Source organism: Vombatus ursinus, unplaced genomic scaffold (assembly GCF_900497805.2).
Source record: "Vombatus ursinus unplaced genomic scaffold, bare-nosed wombat genome assembly UNPS02014780.1, whole genome shotgun sequence".
Taxonomy (NCBI): Eukaryota; Metazoa; Chordata; class Mammalia; order Diprotodontia; family Vombatidae; genus Vombatus; species Vombatus ursinus.
Genome location: NW_020954558.1, coordinates 1160712 through 1183858, shown reverse-complemented (window position 1 = coordinate 1183858; position 23147 = coordinate 1160712). Strand labels below are relative to the sequence as shown.

At 37.8% G+C, this 23147-nt stretch overlaps 1 protein-coding gene and 1 pseudogene across 1 annotated transcript in view; one reads left to right on the top strand and one right to left on the bottom strand.

Moving 5' to 3' along the window:
* Positions 1 to 23147, top strand: part of LOC114046074 (NACHT, LRR and PYD domains-containing protein 3-like) — a 68910-nt gene that overhangs the window by 40627 nt on the left and 5136 nt on the right. Inside the window, 3 exon segments of the mRNA XM_027866303.1 lie at positions 6669 to 6839; positions 16040 to 16210; positions 21956 to 22126. Coding sequence (XP_027722104.1) covers positions 6669 to 6839; positions 16040 to 16210; positions 21956 to 22126 — 513 coding nt within the window.
* LOC114046014 lies at positions 11367 to 15703 on the bottom strand (annotated as a pseudogene).

Here is a 23147-nt window from a genome sequence, read left to right as displayed (position 1 = left end):
GTTTTATGGTTTCTTAATTTCTCATAAAGTCATTAGCTTCCATTTGCTCCATTCTAATTTTTAAGGAATTATTTTCTTCAGTGAGCTTTTGAACCTCCTTTTCCATTTGCCCAGTTCTGCTTTTTAAGGCATTCTTCTCCTCATTGGCTTTTGCACCTCTTTTGCCATTTGGGCTAGTCTATTTTTAAGGTGTTATTTTCTTCAGCATTTTTTTGGGTCTCCTTTAGCAAGTTGTTGACTTGTTTTTCATGATTTTCTTGCATCACTCTCATTTCTCTTCCCGGTTTTTCTTCTACTTCTCTTACTTGTTTCTCAAAATCCTTTTTGAGTTCTTCCATGGCCTGGGACCAATTCATATTTTTCTTGGAGGCTTTGGAGGTAGGTGCCTTGACTTTGTTGTCTTCTTCTGGTTGTATGTTTTGATCTTCTTTGTCACCAAAGAAAGATTCTATGGTCTGACTTTTTTGCGCAGTTTTTTGCAGTTTTTGCACAGTTTGCTCATGTTTGCAGCCAATTGCTTGAATTTTAAACTCTTTGTTAAGGTAGGGGTCTGCTTCCAGTGTGGACAATGTGTTGTCCAAGCTTCAGGGATTTTGTGTAGCTGTTTTCATAGATATTTTTAGGGAACTATAAATTTTCAATTCTTCCAAGGTGGTATGATCAAAGACAAGGTGTTTACTCCTTTCCTGGCCTGTGCTTTGGTGTATGAGTGACCACAAGCACTCTTTTCTGACTTTTAACTGTGAGAATTCACTCTCTACCACTGCTACAAGCTCTACCATGCCAGTTCTCCTCCTCACCCCAGGACCACCACCCAGGACTGTGACTCAGATCCAAGCATGGGCAAAGCAAGAGAATCCTGCCTCAGCACCAGCAAAGATATCCCCTGCAATCCCCCTCTTATCAGCTGCTCGATTCCCCCTCTGTCTGTGGGCCAAGAGCTCTGGAAGCAGTCACTGCCCCAGGGCTGTGTCAGAACTGGAGCTGCTCACTCTCATCAAGTCTGACAGACCTTTCCTACTGACCTTCTAAGTTGTCTTTGGTGTTTGTGGGTTGATAAGTATGGAAACTGCCAGAGTTCCCCTTGATTCAGTTCCATGAGGCCTGCTCCAGGTTCACTGAGGCCTGGTCTTTGCCTGTGCGACCCTTGCTAAACTGTGCTCCCCTCCCAGCCTAGCGCAACAGACCTTACCAATAAGCCATCCAGGTTGTCTTGGTCTGGAAATTTGTTTCACCCTGCCTTTTTGTTGGTTCTGCTGCTATAGAATTTGTTTAGAGCCATTTTTTACAGGTATTTGGAGGGGTTTGGGGGGAGAGTTCAAGCAAGTCACTGCTTTTATTCCACCATCTTGGCTCTGCCCCCTGCCCTCTTATTTCCTTCTAAATTTAGAAGACTCTATACACCTCTAGATATATATGTTGTTCCCTCTTTAACCCATTTCTAATGAGAGAAGTGCTACCAGCCCTCTACCCCCATTTGCTTCTTTATCAGTTCTTCTGTTGATGCCTCATTTGTAGGAGAGAATTGCTTCTTTTTATCTCTCCCTATGCAGTTCTGTTTTTTTAATCATCCCATCATACACAGCTCAGATCAAGGCTTTCTTTCAAGTTACCCAAATAATGATGACAGTCATAAGAGTATTGATAATATTTTCACATATAAGAAGTTAGCCTTATTAAGTGCCTTATAATTAGTCTTTAACATTTACCTTATTTTTGTCTTGAATCTTATACGTTCAATTTTTGATTAAGTTCTGCTCTTTTTGTCACAAATGCCTGAAAGTCTTTCAATTCATTAAATGCCCATTTTTTTCCATTTAGGTTTATACTTTGCTAGGTAAATTATCCTTGGTTGTAACCCCAGTTATTTTGGTCTATGGAATATAGTGTTCTAAGACCTAGGATCCTTCAGTGTAGAAGCTACTAGTTCTTGTGTAATCCTGATTATAGCTCTTGTAGTTATTTAAATTGTTTTTTTTTCTTATTGCTTGTAATAATTTCTCCTTAATCTAGGAGCTTTGAAACTTGGTTATGATATTCCTGTAAGTATTCCTCCTGGGAACTCTTTCAGGTAACGACACGTAGATTTTTTTCTATTTCCACTTTGCCTTCCTTTTCTAGAAATTCAGGGCAATTTTCCTTAATAATTTCTTGTAATATCATACCAAGATTCTTTTTTTGATTGTATCTGTCAGGTTGTCTAACTATTCTTATGTTGTCTGTCCTCAATCTGTTTTCCAGATCATTTGTTTTTCTGGTAAGATGTTTCACATTCTCTTCTCTTTTTTCATTCTTTAGATTTTGTTTTTATTATTTCCTCATCTTATAATATCATTAGCTTCCCCTTGCTTAATTCTAGTTTTCAAGGCATTATTTTCTTCATTAAGTTTTTGATTCTCTATTTCCAGTTGGTGGACTTTCTTTTTATAATTTTCTTGATTTTCTTGGATTGCTCTTATTTATTTTTCTAATTTTTCCTTGATCTCTCCCATTTGATTTTTAAAGTCTTTTTTAAAGTTCTTCTAACAACTCTTCTTGGCTTGTGACCACTTGACTTTTCTCATTGAAAAAAGAGTAACTTTTTTAAGCTCCACTATGTTCCTCTAAATATTTACCCAGATCTTCTTTCTCCCCAATAATAGATATTTATGATTGGGTTCTTTTTCCTTTGCTTACTCATTTTTAGTTTCATTTTTAGCAGCTTATTATTGATATTAAATTTTAGTTCCCAGGTGTGGGAAATGATGCCCCAGTCCTCAGATCCTTCTTACTGTTATTTTCTGACCTCTGTCCCCAGCGACCAACCTTGGGAACTCCTCTACACCTAGAAGCCATGTCTATAGCCCCCATTCATTCTGTCCCACAAATGCCCTTGTTCTGTTTTGTCCCTCTGGTGGCTGCAAAATGCAGCTGTCCTTTTTGCCCTGAAGTTGAAACCAAGGTCTCTGCTCTCCTGCAAATGCCCACAGTCAGCAGGGTCCCTGCCCATCTGCTATTACACTCACCAGGTATATTCTAGCTTCTTCCCTGCAGATACAGCACAGGACTATAGGCACAGAATGGAACCCCAACTGCAGCACCAGGTCAGCACAACTATGCTTGGCATCCCTCAATAATGGAAGGGTCTTTAATCTTCTCCTACTCAGCCTCCAACCCTCAATCTGTCTGTGAGGTGAAAGTTCTTGAGACTGAGGATGCCTCCCTGCCCAGCTGCCCCTAGGGCTTGTTGTTTATTTATTCAGTGGAGTAGGCCTGTAGGTGTTTGCACTTCACTCAGACCAAACCTTCACCTCTAGAGGTCAAGTCTTTCCGAGGGTCTTCTCACATTGTATTAGGAGGACAACTACTTTACCATGACTTTTGTTTATTTCTGCTGCTCTATGTTCACTCTGAAGCAATATTCTATCTTTTTTAGTGGAGGAAATTTGGAGAGCCTAAAGTTTTCTGACCTACTCCACCATCTTCCCAAAATCCTCTTCATATTCTTTGTTTCTTACAGTGGTATAATATTCCATTACATTCATCTAGTACAATTTGTTCAGCCATTCCATATTCAATGGTACCTATTATTCTTCTAGATTTTGCTATCAAAGAATTCTAAACATTTTGTTGTTTTATATGACCCATCATTGACATCCTTGCTATATGTGCTCAGTAGTGGGAGATCACTTGGTCAAATGTTAACAGTTTATTGATTTTGGGAGGCATAATTTCAATTTTTTTCCAGAATGGGTTAGACTAATTAATTCACAGGCATACCAAAGTTGGCTATCAGACATTTGTCAGAGAGTGGGCACAAATAGCTTTTCCCCAGCTGACAGCTTCTTTTCTCATCCTAGTTGTAGTCATCTTTTTTATGTGAAAAAAGCTTTGTTTAGTTTTATCTAATTTTAACTATCTGTTTCATCATATTATCTACAAACACTTTAGTATGTTGGAATATGGTTTATCCAGGTCAAATAAAATAAATTCGTTGAGGCCAGGTGCTACTGCCAGCCCTTGAATTATCTTGGTTTTCAATCTGATTCCCTACTGTTTGATGCTTCCCAATCTGAAGGTCCTTTTCTTTGACCCTTGTTGATTCTACCTTTCCTGCTCTCTTGGTCCCCCTTCTAGTATAAGCTCTTCAGCTCTTACCTGCAAGACACTTTTAATTGGTCTCTCTGCTTTTCTGTCTTTTTCCTCTCCAGTCTATCTGCCATACATTTGTCAAAGGGAGAGCCTTACAACATTGGTTGATCTTGGAAAGCCTCATACCTGCTTCATGGTTGCAAAGGGTTATGAGCCCTTCTTCCTTTTTATTCTTTGTAGTAATTTTTTTTTTTATTTTCCATCCTTGAACCTCATGTTGGAGATGAGGCTTTGTGACTTCCTCTTTAGATCATTTACCTTCTTTGTTTTCCATTTGATGTACTTTCTCCCTTGCTCCAAGGAATAGTTCATATTTTTCTTTTAATTGGGAGGTAGCAAGGTATTCTCCAAACACTTTACCTCTTCTACTAGTAATGTAGCCAGCCTACATCTTGTTGCTTTGTAACTATCACTTGGCTATTCTACACATACTCTCTAAATCACTGGAAATTTCACCCCTGTTCTCCATGTTTCCTTGAATTGAGATCCTCAGTTCTCTGCAGCTTTATGGTTAACTTACATAGATCATTCATATGGTTACTGCCAGGGCAAACTGCCTAGTAGTTGAATATGGAGTGCTCAATTCCTTAAACTCTTGTTAAGGATTTAGCTTTCAGGAATAGTACTTGCCTTTTTCTGGGTTTTACTTGCCTTTTCTCAGCATTCATTGCAGTGTTATGATTTATTTGTATTGTTGTCTTAGATGAGAATCTGTCACTTCCAAAGCTCTAATGCAAGTGAGAGCTACCTTCAGTTGTTTTTTTGTGAGAAAGTCTTATGTGTAATTTCACTTCTCACTTCTTGCCCTGTTATCTTAGCCAAATGCAAAAAATCTTGGGTATTATTAGCTAAAAAGCAAAACTGGAATTAATCCCTCATCTTTTTCTTTAATATTGTTCATAAAAATAATCACTATTGACTTGATTGTCAAACACATGATATGTAGGGGGAAAATAAACAAACTATAACCTAGGAAATTAAATCAGAGTAGAGGGGAATGAGCAGTAGCTTTTCAAAAATGTATTTTATTTGTCACGTATAATTTATTTTATTTTTCATTTTTGCCTTTACATCACATACCTTTCTCAATATACTCCAATAATTCTCCTTCTCCCTCTCACAGTCATGTCATATTTGATCAATTTTAGATTTTTTATTCTAACTTTAATGAACACCAAAAATAGAGAATATTTCCATGTACAAAATAAAACAGATAGAAGATAACATATAAAATTTCAAATCTTTGTAATGTACAATTTGCTTTTTTTTCTTAAAAGGCTGCAATAAATTCAACATGTTACTTTCAAATTGTCTTGCTTATATATGTTTCCCTCTCAACTTCCTTCTCTTCCCTTCTCTGCATTTAAAAATATGCTTCAATGATCTTCATTTCTGTCTTTGATGTCCTCTTTATATATAACTAGAAGTATATCTTTGGTCTAAAAACATAGGTATATTAGTCATTTGTTAGCATAATTTAAAATTGGCTTTCTATAAGTCATACCAATTCCCTCAATAGAGAATTAGTGAGCCTATCTTTCCACAATTCTCCAACATTGACTTTTCCTATCTTTTGTCATTTTTGCTAACTTGTCTCAGAGTTGTTTTACTCTGCATTTCTCTTATAGTAGTAATTTGTAGTAGTCTTTTATGTGGTTATTAGAGGTTTGCAATTTCTCTTTTGAGAGCTGTTTGTTCATCTCCTTTGACAACTTGTTCATTTAGCAATGACTTAAATCATATAATTCTGTCGGTTATACACACACACACACACACACACACACACACACACACACATCTTGGATATTAGTCCCACATCACGTATTTGCTGCCAAAACAAAACAAAACAAAACAAAACAAAACATTTCCCAAATGCCTTCCTTCTTATCATACCATTAATTCTGTTCATGCAAAACTTTTTCAATTTCATGTAATGAATATGAGCTATTTTGTCTTTTGTTATTATCACTATCCGAGAATTCTCCCCTATTCAAAGTTGTCTAAGGTTCCTACTCCGATTCTCTCCTCCTCCTTCTCCCTCTCCTTCTTCCATTATGACTTTCAGTATTCTGGCCACATGTATATTGTCAGCTAATTATGACATATCTTTAAATGTTGGTGTAAACCTAATTTCTGCCAAAATGCTTTCCAGTTTTTTCTGGCATTTTTTTTCATATAGGAGTTTTTCTGTGAGTAATTTATGTTCTCATGTCTATTGAAGACTAATTATTGAGTTTAATTGTTTCTGATTCTTTCTCATTCAATTTGGTCTATTGGTATACTTTTCTGTTTTTTTAGCTAGTACTAAATAGGTTTGATGATTCTTGCCTTATAGTCTAAAGTATAAAAATGCTGTTCTCTGGAAGAGACTGACCATTTTTAAAGAAACTAAATTCATTCCACTGAAAAGGAAATGACAAAGGATGGTGATCATAAAGTGGATGTGTTTTTAGCATTGCCCAGAGAAAGACAGGAAGTGAATTAATCACAGATAATTGAACTGACCATTTCCCCTCTAATTATGTTTTCTTCTACAGTTTTATGTTTTGTAGGCTTACTCGTAGATGTTCCCAGAATCTCTTATCTGCTCTTAGTAGCAACGAGAGCCTGAAAAACCTAGATCTGAGTGGAAATCCCTTCGAGGAGGGAGGAATACAACTTCTGTGCAAGGTCTTGGAAAATCAAAACTGCAAGTTAGAGACACTGAGGTGAGTTCCCACATGTTCCCTTTTTAGATGTTCTGCTCAGTATCAGAGACAGGAGCACATTAGGAAGAGAGACCAACGCAAACCAGGGAATGGAGAGTGGAAACTGTCTGCCTAATCCAGGTTCAGGGTTCATAGTTTTACACCCTTCTCCCTCTCACTAATCCTGAAAGAGGAGGAATATGACAGGGAAAGATTGATTTGCTAAGGGAATACTGCATTTCTCTCTAACAGCCAATTATCACATTTATATGCATGGCTCTAAAACTTGTATTATCAGTCCTAGTCTCTGGATATACCATAAGCATGTCAAACTCAACATGTCTGAACTGAACTGCTTATATTTTCAACAAAAACCGTATCTCTTCCTAACCTCCCTATTTCTGTTGAGGAAACCATCCTTCTAGTCATTCAGGTTTGCTACATTGTTATTATCCTTGATTCCTTACTTTCTCACCCCATACACATAATCTTTGCCAAATATTGTAATTTCTTCTTCCAACAAAATCTCCTTTATCTTTTCTTATCTCTTTGCATACAACTGTTCTTCTAGCTCATACCCTCATCACCTTTCACCTTCATTATTGCAATAGCCTACTAACTGGTTTCTGTACCTCAAGTCTTTCTCCTCTGTAATCCATCATCCCCACAGCTGCCCAAGTGATTTCTTTAAGCACTAGTCTGACCATGCCATTCCATTATTCAGTAAATTCTAGTTGTTCCCTGTTATCTCCAGGAACAAATATCAAATCCTCTGTTTGGCATTTAAAACCCTTTACAACCTGTCCTCAACCTACCTCTCCAACCTTACTATACCTTAGTTTCTTCACACATTCCGTGGGCCAACCAAGTGGCCTTACTTTTGCTCACATAACTGCAATCCACCTCCTGTCTCTGTGCCATTGCATTGGCTAGCCACTATGACTGGAATGGTTTCTGTTTTCACTCCTGCCTCATAGAGATTCTAGTGTCCTTTAAGACTCATTTTAAGCACCACCCTCACCATAAAGCCTTTCCTGATCTGCTTAGCTATTAGTGCCCTCCTATCAAAAATTCTCTTGTGTCTTTTCTGTCTACTTGTCTATTTATACATTATCTCCCTTGATAGAATGCAAAATCCTTGAAGGCAGAGACTGTTCCACTTGTAGCTATTTATCCCCAGTTTCCAGTGCTCTGCCTGGTATATAGTAGGTATTTGATAACTCTATTTATTGTATTATATCAATAAATTATAATAGGAGGAAGCTAAGCAATATTGAGTGAGCTTAGAGACAAGAGATAATTAGGAATAATTGGTCAAATAGAAAATATATTGGATATTATTACCTAGAAACAGGAACTGACATTAATTCTTGCTCTTATCCTGCAATTGTGTTCTTAAAAATACTTAATCAGGATTGACTCCATTGTTAATCTTTCTTTCTCATGTGTTTGAGAAAATACTTGCTAAGAAAGGAAATCACCATGAATGGAATGAGAAATGATTTTGGAAGAGTTCATTTTCTTTTTGTTTACATTATTTTTGTTTTTACGTCTCCTCCATTTCCCAGTATATTCTTCTTCTCCTTCCCAGAGAACTATCCATTCTAACATGGAATTTTAAAAGAGAAAAAAAAGTTTAGCAAAACCAATGAACACATCAACTAAGTCTAATATCATATGTATTGATCCACATCCATAATTCCCCACATGTTTAAAGAAGGGAAGAATTTTCTATGAATGGTAAGGTGCTCTAGATGTTCCTCTTTGTTGAGAGAAATTGTCTAAGTTGTATTAAGCAATAGCACATTGCAGATAATATATAATCATTCAAAGGAATTTGAGCTAATCATTCATATAGGACAAACAAAATAGATGAAAAATATCTGTTGACAAGGTTATGATTTGCATTTGAATGGAAAACCTATAGAACTCATCCATTATTTGGGATAAACAGTACAAATGGATGTTGAATTGGGCTCCTAATTGAAAAGGAGGAGGTGAATGGGTTGGATTGCCTGTATAGGTCTTACTGTAGAGTAGTGAGAACTGAAATACAACAGCCTCCAAATAATTAGCAAGGAGTATCATACAAATGGCAGTGGAGAAGCACATTATGGTTATGAACCCTTTGCAACATTTAACCAATGAGAAACTTTAAAGAAAAGAAGTAAAGGCTATGTCATCAAGGAGCTTTATGATAAGAGGAAAAGATGACTGGCTATATGATCAATTTGAGAAAATGACAGCTTGAATGCCCTAGTGGTACTCTCACAGTACCAGAAAGTGAGGTAGGCCTCCAGCATTTTGGGTGGATGCCCTGTGGCCAGGGTATGGGAGAATGTGGACAAGAGGCCACAGGATGGATAAGTATGAATGGGTTATGATCTACATCATAAGAGGCACCTCCAAAATCCATAAAATCACAAATTCATTTGTCCATTAGAGAGTCTTTTTAAGCTTTAGAATGGTTTTCTGTCATTATTTTTCCAAAACAAAATGTTTTCTTCCTCAGTAACAGTGGGTCCCCCACATTTGGGATCTAACATCTTAGACCTTTGTTTTGTTGCACAAGAAAATGGAAAGAGGTACCAAAGAAAATCAAATGTGAAGATAAGCAAGACCAGTACCCAGAGGAAAGCTGGGCTAGAAGCAAGACAGCATGAGTTCAATGAGGAGACTGACTCTTGCCTTCTGTAAAAGGAGGAGACAGGAGATATCATGAAGGATGGATGCATATTTCTGCTTTAGCCTTTAGAGAATCAACTCTGTGCCTATTGAAAGTATCCTTGATAGGAGCATGAGATGGGAGAAGAGAAGTTTTTTTTTGCAGATGACAGCCTACAGCAAGGTACAAACAGTCACACAGTTGAAAATTCAGTTTGACAGACATTTACTAAATGCCCAGATTATGAAAGATCCTGTGCTTGGTGCTGGGGATATAAAGACAAAAATGAAAAAGTCCCAACATTTAAAGACATTATATTCTGTGGGGGGTATGCAACTTGCATACATCTAAGTAAATATAAAGTATATATAAAGTAAGTTTAAACAGAAAGTGACATTAACAATTGGAGTGATCAGTATGGCCTCTTCATGAGACTTTTCTTTAGGCCTTAGTGCTTGGACTCTACTTTGAAAGAAGCAGGAGATTCTAAGAGGCAACCAAACAACACTTTTAATCACTATAGATATGAAGAAAGGCAAAAAAGATGGTATCTGACATCAAGAAACTTACATCTTAATGGGGGAGCAGTAAACAAAAAATTGTACATAAAAGAAGCGGTGTATATGGCAGTTAAACTTAGAGCAAGGTATTAGTTGATAGGGATTGTGGGGGATGGGGTGTTGGCGATTGGGGAAGCAGACAAGAAAGGCTAATTTTAGGTGAGATTTGACCTGAATCTTGAAGTAAGTCAGAAGGCGGAGGTAAGGAAGGAGAAGATTCCAAGCATGGGAGGAACCAGTGAAAAGGCAGTCGGGAAATAGAGTAGGGTACAAATTACAACAGAAAGGCCATTGTTGATGGATCATAGACTATGAAGAGGGGGGTTAAAGTATCATGACATTGGAAAAGTAGAAAGGATGATACCACCTCTGGGGGGTGCTAGAACCATGGGAAGGGCAGTAGTAGTCTCGGGTGCAATTGGGGGCATTGAATAAAAATAAGGGGGCAGTAGAAGCATAATGAAAGAAGAGAAGATAAGAAAACTTTGAAAAACCATTTGCACATGTCTCATCTATTATATAACAGAGTTAAAGTCAAAATGATCACATTATTTTCCAAATGAGCAAACAAAATGCAAGTTATAACCAATCAATGGTCAAGTCTGCCAACAAGTCTTAACAAGCAAGTGTTGGCAGGCAAGCATGTTGTGCATTGTCAGGAAATCCAGCATGCATCTTCAGGAATATGTATGTATAATGACTTGTTTACAGTACAATACTATACTATCTTGTGTCATCAAAATTTCAATGCAGGGAAAAAAAAATTTACAATAAGTGATTAAATTTAAGATACGTCATTTTTAAAGAAAAAAAATTTATATTTTTTGTAATGATGCAAATTTCTTTTTTTTTTCTTACACATCCATCTATATTGGTTGCTACAAGTAGTTACAAGCAGTCGCACCTGCACCAGTCCTGTCTGCCTTGGCCTGGGGTCATCCGTCCCCAGTCTCAGCCTCCTGGGAAGGACCCTGGCCCAGGAGGGTGAACAGACATTGTGACCAGGGGCCAGGCAGGAGTCACAGGATCCTCCTCTGCCCAAGGTGCCTGGGTCAGGGAGGCTGGAGAGAAATTTGGGGCTGGGGGACACTGACAGGGTCAGGGCCCAAGACCAGGCAGTACTTCAGTGGAGGTAAGGTCAGAGTGGGAACATTCCACCATGGATTCACAGTCTGAGGCCCCAGATTTGGAGTAGAAGTTGGGAGGTGAACACAGGAGTGATGAATGAACCAGTTTCTGGCATTTTCTTTATCCTGGCCCAGGAACCAATAGTAAAAGCCCTAGGGTTCTGAGGTTCAGGCTGAAGAACTAAGAGATTGGTGTCTACCATGGGGGTGTAATAGGCTGGGGGTTCTGGAGGTAGGACATCACCACAGCAGAAATGGAGAGCATGAAGCTGCTCATCATCTGCTTGGTATCTTCAGAGCTTTGAAAGTTGGCAAAGCTGATGAAGAAACAGTAGACTGCAATCCAGGCACACCACTTCAGTTTGAGCATGAGGCTGCACATGCTGAAGATCATTCCCAGCAGGTTCATGTAGTCCAGGGTCAGATCCTCCAGGGCCAGGGTTGTTCTCTGTGGCAGGTGGCTTGCACCTGAGCACCTTGTTGGGCCGCTGGGGGTCTGACATGTTGTTCATGGATATTGCCAGGCTGGGAAGGGGTAATGACGCAAATTTAAAAAAAAAAAAATTTAAAGGGTCAATGAATGTAGATTTCCCAGAATAGCAATGTCTGCAATGTTCATCCTGAATGGTGTCATTACACAAATTTTGTATATTTTAATAGTCTTTGTTTTTCAATGCAAAAAAAAAAAAAGGAAGAAAAGAAAGTAGATTTCTAGAAGGGGCACTGAGTAATTTTCTTTTGAAATGGGGGAAGTAAGCCAAATAAGTTTGGGAACCTCTTTGATAGAGGGGGAATCTGAGAGTGACAATGTTTAACTCAGAATATTCTTAATCCTCCTTCATGACCCATGAATTGGTAGGTTAAAAGGGAAAATGAAACCACTATTGGAAATTTTTGGCAAGGATGCATTTGAAGGAGGCAGAGATCAGTGGGAGCCAAAAGATAGAGGGAATAAGAAAGGAAAATATTTAAGATGAAAGCAGTCTTGGTAATTATGGGTCCTTAATTCCATAGAGCACAGTAGAGGGAGTATAGATCTGGAGTCAACATTTGAGTGGGCAGTGAAGGATAGGGTTTGTACAAGGACAACTGGGGCTTCAGAATCACTAGGATGAGAAGAGTATGATGGGAGTATGCAAGCCATTGAGGAATGAGTCCTGGCAAAGTATCAGTGGCTGTAAAAAGGTCTCTTGAGGGAGGCAGGTGGTTGAATTGTTCAAAACTCTCCCTTGAGGTTCAGCCTCATAAATCATATTGTGTCCTTCAAGGCCCAGGAGCCCACCTCTCAGCAAATCAGGACTTCTAGGGAAGTAGAAATAAAAGGTAGGAAATAGGTAAGGCTAAGAATGGTCTCTAGAGCACTGCAGATAGTCCTGAAGTGAAATGAAGAAGAGGTCTGGATCTGAGTCTCATGCAAGGCTCTCCAAGAAGGCACTTGGATGAAGACAAGATAGTAGGCAGTTAGCCTGGATTCAGAGTTGATGTGACCTGAAAAGTTTCTTTAGTGAAGAAGCCAAAAGCAGGTGTCCTGGATCCAGCATTAATGAAAGGCTCTCTGAAAAGACCTTGGGGTTATGACAAAGGCCAGGAGGTGGGTGACTTACTGGGAAGTCTCGGAAATGACAAGGCCCAAGGTAAGAGGTCTGGATTTGGGATGACACAGTGCTCCCTAGGCAGAAGAGAGGAAGAAGTTAATTCCTGACGTAGGAACATCAGCTTTGTAGAAGTATGAAAGCAGGAAATTGTATGTCTTGTAAATAAATAGCTAGCAGGCCCATTTGATGAGAACAGTTTCTAAAAGGCAGTCATAGGATATGATGCTGGAAAGAGAAACAGAATCCAGATTGTAGAGAACTGATTTTGCCAGGCCAAAGAGATTGTGTTTCTACATAGAAGTAAGAACCATTGAAGATTTTTTTGGTAGGGTTCACATGGTTTTAAGAGGCAAAGGACCAGAAGCAGAGAGACCAATTAGGAGGCTATTGCAGTAATCCAAATAAACATTGTGAATGCCTGGAATGGAACCATATGAGTACAGAGAGGAGGACATAGGTGAAAGCTGTTGTAGAGGTAAACTCAACAAGAGGGAGAATGAGGCAAAAAATAGGGAGCTATGCTTGTCAGAATTGTTTGCTGATATCATGGAGGATGTTCAAAACAGAGCCCAAAAAGAGGGATTTCCTATAGGGATTATTATCCACCAGACACTTCTTCTTCAGATGACATTGTATTAATCAGCATCAATCATTAGAACTCTGCAGAGCCTCTTAAGTAGGATCCATAACCACGCTAAAGTGTTTGGCCTAACAATCCACTTTGGAAAAATCAAGTGGATAAAGAAATAAATAGTCTGAAATTGCAAGGAAGGCACTAGGAGTGAGGAAAAGCCTTTTTCAGAAAATTGTATTTTGGCTGAGTCTTGATGCAGATCATAACCCATGTTGACTTAGGTACATGGATCTAGGTAATTCTTTTGACTTCTTCAATTATGGTCCCTATACCACTGTCATCCTTGATTGAAAATCCTTTGGTATTCTTCTTGAAGATTCTGGCGTTCACGTTGGACAAACAATTCCTCTAAGTGGACCACATAGTTATTCAACCTTCTCTACTACAGTGACCTCTTCAAACTCAGTTTAGATTCACATTGATGTTATCAAGCCTTAAAAGTCATCGTCATCATCCCCTACTCAGCAGGCAAAATAAATTCTCTCAAGCATAGGTATGATTGTGTTACTTCTCAGCTCAAGAAGCTTCTGTGGGTCCCTATCCACATACAGATTCCTTTGATAATATACAAATTCCTTAACTTTGCATTTAAATCCCTTTATAATCTGGCTTTACCCTACCATTCCAGTGTTATTTCACATTCCTACCTTCAACTTGTGAGAGGCAGCTATGGCTAGTGGATGGAAAGTTGGCCTTGACCACACCTGGGTTCAAATTCTGTCTCTGATCCACACTGGCTATATAACCCTGAGTAAGTCCCTTAACCTCTCTAGGCAATTCTCTAGAACTTTAATTTGCACAGAAGATATTGACCACATCAGAAAAAAAAAAGATTTTCTTCACTTAGATTTCTTTCAATGAACTCATAGGTCTAGTACCTCTCTTCTTCACACCCTTTGCATTCCAAGCCAAATTGCCCTAATTCTCTTCCCCAAACTCAAAATTCCATCTCCCATCTCTTTTCTTCTTTATGGGAATTCCTTATCCTTGGAATGAGTTCCCTCCTCACCTCTTCTTCTTTGGATCCCTAGCTTCCTTGAAAGCTCAGGTCATATATTATCTACTGATAGCCTTTGCTGATCTCTCTAGTTAGTACTTTTTCCTTCCTTAAATAATAATGTATATATTTATCTGTTTAAATATTGCATGTTTGTCTGCATTCCCCCTACAGAATATAAGCTTGTTGAGGGCAGGGACAAAATGATAAACAAGATAGAAGTTAAGGACTTGAAAAGAACTTTAGGAAAATTAGAGATGATATAACTTTGATGATTACTGGATGAGGTAGCTATGCATGATACCTTTATAAAAACTGACCATATATAGAGGCATAAAAACCTCACAGACAAATGCAGAAAAGCAGAAATACCGAAAACATCTTTTACTGAGCACAATGCAATAAAATTATATTTACTAGAGGATCTTTGAAGAAAGAATTAAAAATTAGAGACTGAATACTTAAATGTAAATAAATGGTGAGCCAAAGAACAAATGACAGGAACAAAAGAAAGTGTTAGCAAAGAAAATGACAACAGTGAGACGCCAAAATTTATGGGATATAGCTACCTTAGAGTTAAACTGAAAAAAAAACTGGAAAAGAGACAAATCAACCCTGTCCCAGGTTAATATCAAGGTAGAAATCATGAAAACTGAAGATATTAAAATTAAAAGAAAATAAAACATTAAGTTGGCAAACAAAATTGGGGCTGCTTTTTAAAAAAAACTAATAAAATAGATAAATAGCTTATTTGATTTTTCTTAAATGAGAGAGGAAAATCAAATTGTATCAAAAAATATTCCCAACAAGTGAAGGTGAAATAAAGGAAATTATTAAAAACTGTGTCGCTTAACTGTATGGGGACAAAACTGGTCATTTAAATGAAATGTATACTAAAAAATGTAAAATTCCAGATTAACAGAAGAAATAGATTGTTTAAATTATTCAGTACCAGAAAAATAAATGAGCAAGCCACAAACTTCAAAAAGAAAAACTCCAGGATTAGATAGAATTCTATCAAGAATTACAGAGAAACATTAATTCCAAAATTATCCAAACTGTTTGCAAAAATATGGGCAATGAGAACCTTCTAAACTTTTTCAATAATTTCTGCACTAAAAATCCGAACTCCTAAACTATCAGCCATGCTGATATGCTCTTGTTAACCAAGCTGGTGAGAGACAAAACAGAGAAGGAAAAAAAAAATCCCTAATGCTGAGGTTAAGGATTCAATCTTCAACAAAATCTCCTGGGAAAATAAGAAAGAAGTTGTCAGAAATTGAGTTCAATGCAACTTCTCACACCATTTACCAAGATAAACACTAAATAGATGTACAATAAACAAATTAGAAGAGCAAAGAAATTACCTGTGAGATCTATGTATAAGGAAAGAATTCATGACTAAAGGATAGAGAACATTGAAGAAAATGTACAGTTTTTATTACAAAAATTTAAAAGGTTTTATACAAACAAAACCAATATAGCTAAAATTAGAAATGGATTATGAAAAGAACACACACACACACACACACACACACACACACACGTGTGTGTGTGAGCCCTCCCAGGAAGAAACCAGGAAATGAATTCATCATGAAAAATTTAAATAATCATTCTTCTTCTTATTATGTTTTATCTTATAGGTTGACATATTGCAAACTCTCTTCTGCTTGTAGTCAGTATCTCTTCGCCACTCTCATGAAGAATGAGAGCCTGAAAGAATTGTGCCTGAGTCATAATTCCTTTGGAAAACATGCAATGAAACACTTGTGTGAAGCGTTGGGAAATCAAAATTGTAAACTACACACACTGAGGTGAGACTGATAGGTATTTTGTGAAGGGTTTCCTGGGTCAAGAGGTAAATGGAAAGAGCACAAATTTGGAGGGAAAAGAGTTGAACCTTTTTGTCTGAGGTTGGATCAGGGTGACCCCTGGTCAGAATACTTTGATCTCTTTAATAAATGATGTGTAATAGATCCTTCTTCCTTCTTCTTGTGTCTTGGGGCCCAGTCCATAGAAGATTGTGGTTTGTCCTTCATTCTCAAAGAGGACCATGACATCAGGGAGATGATGACATAACTCGCAATTGATTTGATTTGAGTGAGAACAGGCTGTGCAAAGTGACCAGCCTCCCTTTCTCCTCCAGAGCCATTTAGGTCCAGTGGCCAGATATTTATCTGGATTACTGGAAATGACCCAGGATGCAGTGAGAGATCTTGGAGATCTCCTAGGAGATGGTTTGCTGAAGGAAGCATGCACTTCCCTCTGACAGACCCACTGAAGTTTCTATAAGAGACAGAGTCAGGGGAATTTGGGAAAGAGTATACCATATTAATGACTAAATGATAGGAAGATTGGATTCCCTCTGCCCAGTAATTCTCATGCTAGTTTCTAAGGAATCATTAACTCTTCCTTTGTGACAGAATCACATGATTCCAGAGTTGAAAGCAGCCTCAGAGATCTTCTGGACCAATCTGTGCCTGAACAGGAATCCCTTATTCAACAGCTCTGACAAATGGTTATTCAATATCAACTTGCAAACCTCTATTGAAGAAACAATTCATTTTCCTTTTAGATATCTCTCATTAAGGAGTTTTTACTTCTAAACAAGGTTCAGACCTGCCTTTCTAGCCATAGTGGGTAAAACTGGGAATATTTGCTATAGGTTTCAAACAGAATATATATACTGTAATCCCAATTCTAAATGACACACTTTCAGATTCTTAAAGACAGCTGTCATGTCTCCCACAAGTCTTTTCTCCAGTCAAAACATCAAAACATCCCTCTGCTTCTTCAGTTTATCTTCCCATAGCCGGAAGTCCAGTTTGTTTACTATGCTAGTTATTTGTTATACTGTTGGACTTGCTGTAGTTTGTCAGTATCTTTCCTAAAATGAAGCACTCAGAACTGAATATAACAATGCTATTTTTATCTGACTAAGACCAAATTTTGAAAAACTATCCACATTCTTTCCAAGTACTAGATTTCTCTTAATGCAGCCTAATTTCACCTTAGCTTTTTCTTCACTAACCTGTGTAGGTTTTGGCTGGTTGTCCAGACCACAGTTTCGATTCATTCTGAAATTGGAGACAACTGGAAGGCTGAATATTTATTCTGAGGTTCCCGGCACTTTTTTTGTGGTTCAAAATTTTAACAGTCATTATAATTTATTCTTCTCTTTTGAAAAAAGAAATTGTCATTACGGCTAGCCTGGAATTTATCGAATCTTATGCTTCTGGCCCAGAGACAGCTCCAGAGAATATCTAGGGGGTTGAGGTCTCTAGTCACTAAGATATCATTCAAGGTCCATAATTTTGATATCCAACTTCCTGTTTTTCTAATTCTTCTCTCACCTACAGCGAGCCCTTGTCATACCCTAGGCTTATCTCTCTTCTTCCATTCCAGCTCGTCTCCCTGGATTTCACTTGCATTTATTCCCATTCTTGACTCCATAGCTTGCCTTTACTCACTATGACCTTAGAATTCTTTATTTTGTAATATGCAGTACAAAGACCTGAGATTTTCTCAGAATTTGAGAGTTGGATGGGGCTTCAGTGGCCGTTTATACCCATTATGAAATAGACAAGTGATTATGCCGCATTTGCTTAAATATTTCCAACAAGGGGAAGCCAACTTCCTTTCAAGGGAGCCCATTTCTCTCTCTCTCTTTTTAAATCAATTGAGGTTAAGTGACTTGCCCAGGGTCACACAGCCAGTAAGTGTCAGGTGTCTGGTCTGAGGCCAGATTTGAACTCAGATCCTCCTGACTTCGGGGCCAGTGCTGTATCCACTGCACCACCTAGCTGCCCCGGCCCATTTCTCTTTTGAGTAGCACTAATTGCTAGGAAGTTTTTCCTTACGTTTGATTTAAATTGTCCTCTATAACTGTACCTACTTATGTCTTCTGAGGCAGAACAAGTGTATCATTATTACACTGATAATAAAATCAAAAGCGCTTTTATGATACTCTGAAGGCTATTTATGGGCCAAAGATGTATAGTGCATCTCAACTACTCAGTGCTAATGGAGCCAAATTGATTAGTGATAAGAACATGATCCTGGAGAGATGAGTTGAACACTTCCATAGAATTCTCAACAGACCATAATCAATCATTGCTGAAACTGTTGACCATTTACCACAGGTTGAAATCAACCCCTCTCTAGCCAACTTTCTAACTGAAGAAGAGGTTTTGAATGCCAATAGGCTCCTCTCCTGTGGCAAAGAATGTGGTGATGATTCTATTCCAGCTGAAATTTACAAAGTAGGGGTTCATTACTTATACAAAAGCTAACTGAAATTTTCTGGGTTATATGGAAAGAGGAGGTTATCCCCCAGAAGTTCAAGTTCATCATCTCTTTGTCAGAAGATGGGTGGTCAGTTTCTTCATCATTATTTTGGACTCACTTATCATTGTGTCAGAGTTCCAAAGTCTTTCACAGTTATTTTTCTTTATAATGTTGCTATTGTATAGATTGATCTTGTTCTGCTTATTTCCCACCCCATAAGTTTATAGAGATCTTCCCAGTGTCCTCTGAAACTGTCCATTTCATCATATCTCATGGCACAATATTCCATTACATTCATATAACACAACTTGTTTCACCATTCCTAAATAAAACACCCCTTTAGTGCACAATTTTGGGGTATAACAGAAAGAGTTGCTATAAATATTGTTGTACATATAACTCCTTTTCCTCTTTCTTTCATTTCTTTGGTGTATAGGACTAATAGCGGTGTGGGGATTAAAATTGTCCAACCTACAATAAAAGAGACTGAGGCAAAGCTGTGAGCCAATGGCAGTTTCTTAAAGGGTCCATGATGCCCTTAAATCTAGGGGACCTCAGATCTTCCTCACAAACTGAGATGCCCCCTTCTTTTAAGACCTTGTATTTAGAGTTTGATACCCAAATATGCAAAAGAGGTATGGTAAAATACAGAATCTCATTGGTTGACATATGACGCATAAGCTAAAATAAGCAAATATGATATGTCAGCAGGGTCATGAGTTGGGTAAATCAAAGAATATCTTCATTGACTAGGTGGTCACAAAATGAATGGGTTCCTCCTTAGGTTAGGCAAGAGGAGATGGTATAAGTTATACATACACTCCAAGAACATATCAGGGGAAGGCGGAAGAGGGAATTTCTGCACCATGAGCAAAACAGGATAGAGATATCTGTGTCAGCATTCTTGTGGTTGCACAAGTGAGTTCCATAGCTAGTAAACAAGTAATGAACATTACATTAAAGTTTGAGACCCAATATAGGGCCCTTCTGTTAGAATCTATATTCCCATATGACTTGTACAAAGTATGGGTTAATACATTGCTTATTCTTATACCTGTTATTAGGTGATTGACTAGATATGTATTACTAGATGAATATATTAGAATAATTACTAACAATCATGACTGCTTAGAAAATCTTAATGAACTAATGTAGATTAGAGTTTGAATACAGATCCTCAATGAATCATTTCGCTCAATGGTATAGCTGGGTCAAAGGGTATATACAATTAGGTAATGTTCTTGGCGTTCCAGGAAATTAAATTCCTTTTCAGAATATCCAGACCAATTCACAGCTCCACCAACAATGAATTACTGTGCCTGTTTTGCCATAGCCTCTTCAATACTCCTCGTTCTTCTCTTTTGTCATCTCTGCTTGTGAAATGGAACTTCGAGTTGCTTTAATTTACATTTGTCTAATTATTATTGATTTATGACATTTTTTCTTATGGTTGTTGATGGCTTGTATTTCTTTCTTTAAAAATTGCCTGTTCATTAGGGGCAGCTAGGTGGCGCAGTGGATTGAACTCTGGCCTTGAAGTCAGGAGGACATGAGTTCAAATCCAGTCTCAGACACATGTCACTTACTAGCTGTGTGACTCCGGGCAAGTCACTTAACCCCGATTGCCTCACCAAAAAAACCAAAACAAAACAAAAAAAAATTGCCTGTTCATGTGCCCAAAGGACTATAAAAATGTGCATACCCTTTGTTCCAGCAATACCACTGCTAAGCCTGTATCCCAAAGAGATTAAAAAAAAAAGGGGGAAAGCACCTACTTGTACAAAAATATGTACAGCAGCTCTTTTTGTGGTAGCTAAGAATTGGAAATTGAGGGAATTCCCATCAATTGGGGAATGGGTGAACAAGTTATGTTATATGATTATAATGGAATATTATTGTGCTATAAGAAATGACAAGTAGGATAATTTCAGAAAAACCTGGAAAGACGTACATAAACTGATACAAAGTGAAGTGAGTGGACCCAAGAGAACATTGAATACAGTAACAGCAATATTGTGTGATGAAGAATTGTAAATGACTTGGCTATTCTCAGCAATACAATGATCCAAGACAATCCCACCAGACTCACAATGAAAAATGCTGCCTCCAGAGAAAGAACTGATATCTGAATACAGACTGAAGCATACTATTTTTTTCACATTCTTCCTCCCTCCCTTCCTCCCTTCCTCCCTTCCTCCCTTCCTCCCTTCCTTCTTTCCTTCCTTCCTTGTCTTCTTGGACAAAATGACTAATATGGAACTGTTTTACATGATTGCATACATATAACCTATATCAGATTTTTTACTGGCTCAGGGAGGTGAGAAGGAAGGGAAGGAAGGATAGAATTTTGAACTCAAAACTTTAAGAAAATGTTAAAATTATTTTTATGTGTGATTGGGAGAAAATAAATTGTTATTTTTAATTGCCTGTTCATATCCTTTGATCATTTATCTATTGAATAATGGCTCTTAGTCTTATAAATTTAAATTAGTTTCTTATAAACTTGGACATGCGACCTTTATCTGAGAAACTTGATCCAAAGATTCTTTCCCCCATTAACTTGTTTTTCTTCTAAATTTAGCTGCATTGGTTTTGTTTATGAAAAATCTTTAAATTTTATTTAATCAAAATTTACCATTAAAACTTTTTTTGATCCTCTCTATCTCTTGTTTGCTCATTAACTTTTCTGGAAAGGCCCATTAAAAAAAGAAAACAACCTGTCATTTCCATTCTAGCCTGAATTCTTTTTTTTTTAAATTCTGAACTTAACAAACACTAAGGAGAATGGACTTTTATTCTATGTAGTAGAACAGACAAAAGAGAATTATGCATGAAATTATAGATCTCTGTTATGTGGAGCTTGGTTTTATTTTTAAATATATAAGATCAGTCTGTAGCTTTCAAAAGTGTCCTGTTTATGTTTCTTTCCAGCTTTCCTTCTGTTCTTTTCTCTGTTTTTTTTCTTTTTTCCATTCATTATCTTATCCTTATTCTCCAGTGCCCACCTTCCTCCCCTTCCCTTTTGGGGAAAAGAAAAACAAAGCCATGTGTGTGTGTGTGTGTGTGTGTGTGTGTGTGTGTGTGTGTGTGTGTGTGTGTGTGTGTGTGTGTGTGTGTGTGTGTGTGTGTGTGTGTGTGTTCTGAGTGTTTAATTCTAATTTAATTCTAAAGGGGATGTAGGTTTGATCCCCTTCACACAAAAAGTCAGGAAATGAATGGCTCCTAGAGAAATTTAATTGTCATTTTTGCTTTGCTTATCCTTCTCTTTTTAGATTGATCCAATGTAATCTCACTGCTACTGGTCTTCAGGATCTCCTCCCTGTTATATGTAGCAGTGAGAACCTAAAGATGTTGGACCTGAGTTCTAATTTTTTTGGTGATGAAGGAATGAAGCTGCTGTGTGAGGCCTTGGAAAAGCAGACTTTTAAACTACAAACACTGAAGTGAGTCCCCCCAGTTTTGCTTTCTAGAGTGTTTCCTAGACATTAGGGTAAAAAGGAAGTAGGAAGAACAAATAGGAGGAAAACAAAACTTTTTTATTTTCAATTAAAAATAGCACCTCTCTGTCACTCCCCTTCCCCTGTAAATTTGAAAAAAAAAAAGGAAGAAAAATAAAACTTTTGTAGCAAATATACAAAGTCAAACAAAACAAATTCCCATATTAGCCTAGTCCAAAATATGCGTCCCAATCAGTACCCTGAGTCCATCACCTTCTCTGTTAGGAGGTAGGTAGTATGCTTCATCATGAATCTTTTGGAATCATGGTGAGTCATTACGCTGATTAGAGTTCTAAAGTCTTTCAGAGTTGTTTGTTTTTACAATTGTCATTGTACATGTTGTCATCATATAAACTGTTTTCCTGGTTCTGCTTACTTTGTTCCAAATTGGTTTATGCAGTCCTTCCCAGGTTTCTCTGAAACCATCCCCTTCATCATTTCTTCGAGTACAACAACATTTCATCACATTACTATACCATAACTTGTTGGGCTATTCCTTATTTGATGGATGTCCCTTTAGTTTCCAGTTCTTTAGTGGAACCACAAAAAGAGCTATGAGCAGAGAAAATTGGTGAGGGACCCCAGAGTCAGCCAGTCTGATGTAGTGTTGCCAGTCTGATTCTAAGACATTTTCATTCCCTCAGGATGTTTTGGCTAGGGGAGTCTTCCCCTAGTCACTTGTTTCTGCCAGTGGTGGTTTGCTCAAAAGAGAGTCCATTTCCTTTTGTCAAGCCCAATGACAAATCTTGCCTTCTTTTAGTCCATCCCCTTCACCTGAGACCTATTCCTCAGTTCCCTCCTGTTTCTTTTCATAAAATAAGCATCTGTGTGTCTAGTGTGTGGAGGCTGAGCAGCTCTGGAAGACACACCCCGGAAGAGGAGCATAGAGGGAACTGTAGAGGACGACTGCCATAATAGCTCTCACATGTGAAGCCAAAACCTCCTCCACCTCATATAGTCCAGACGG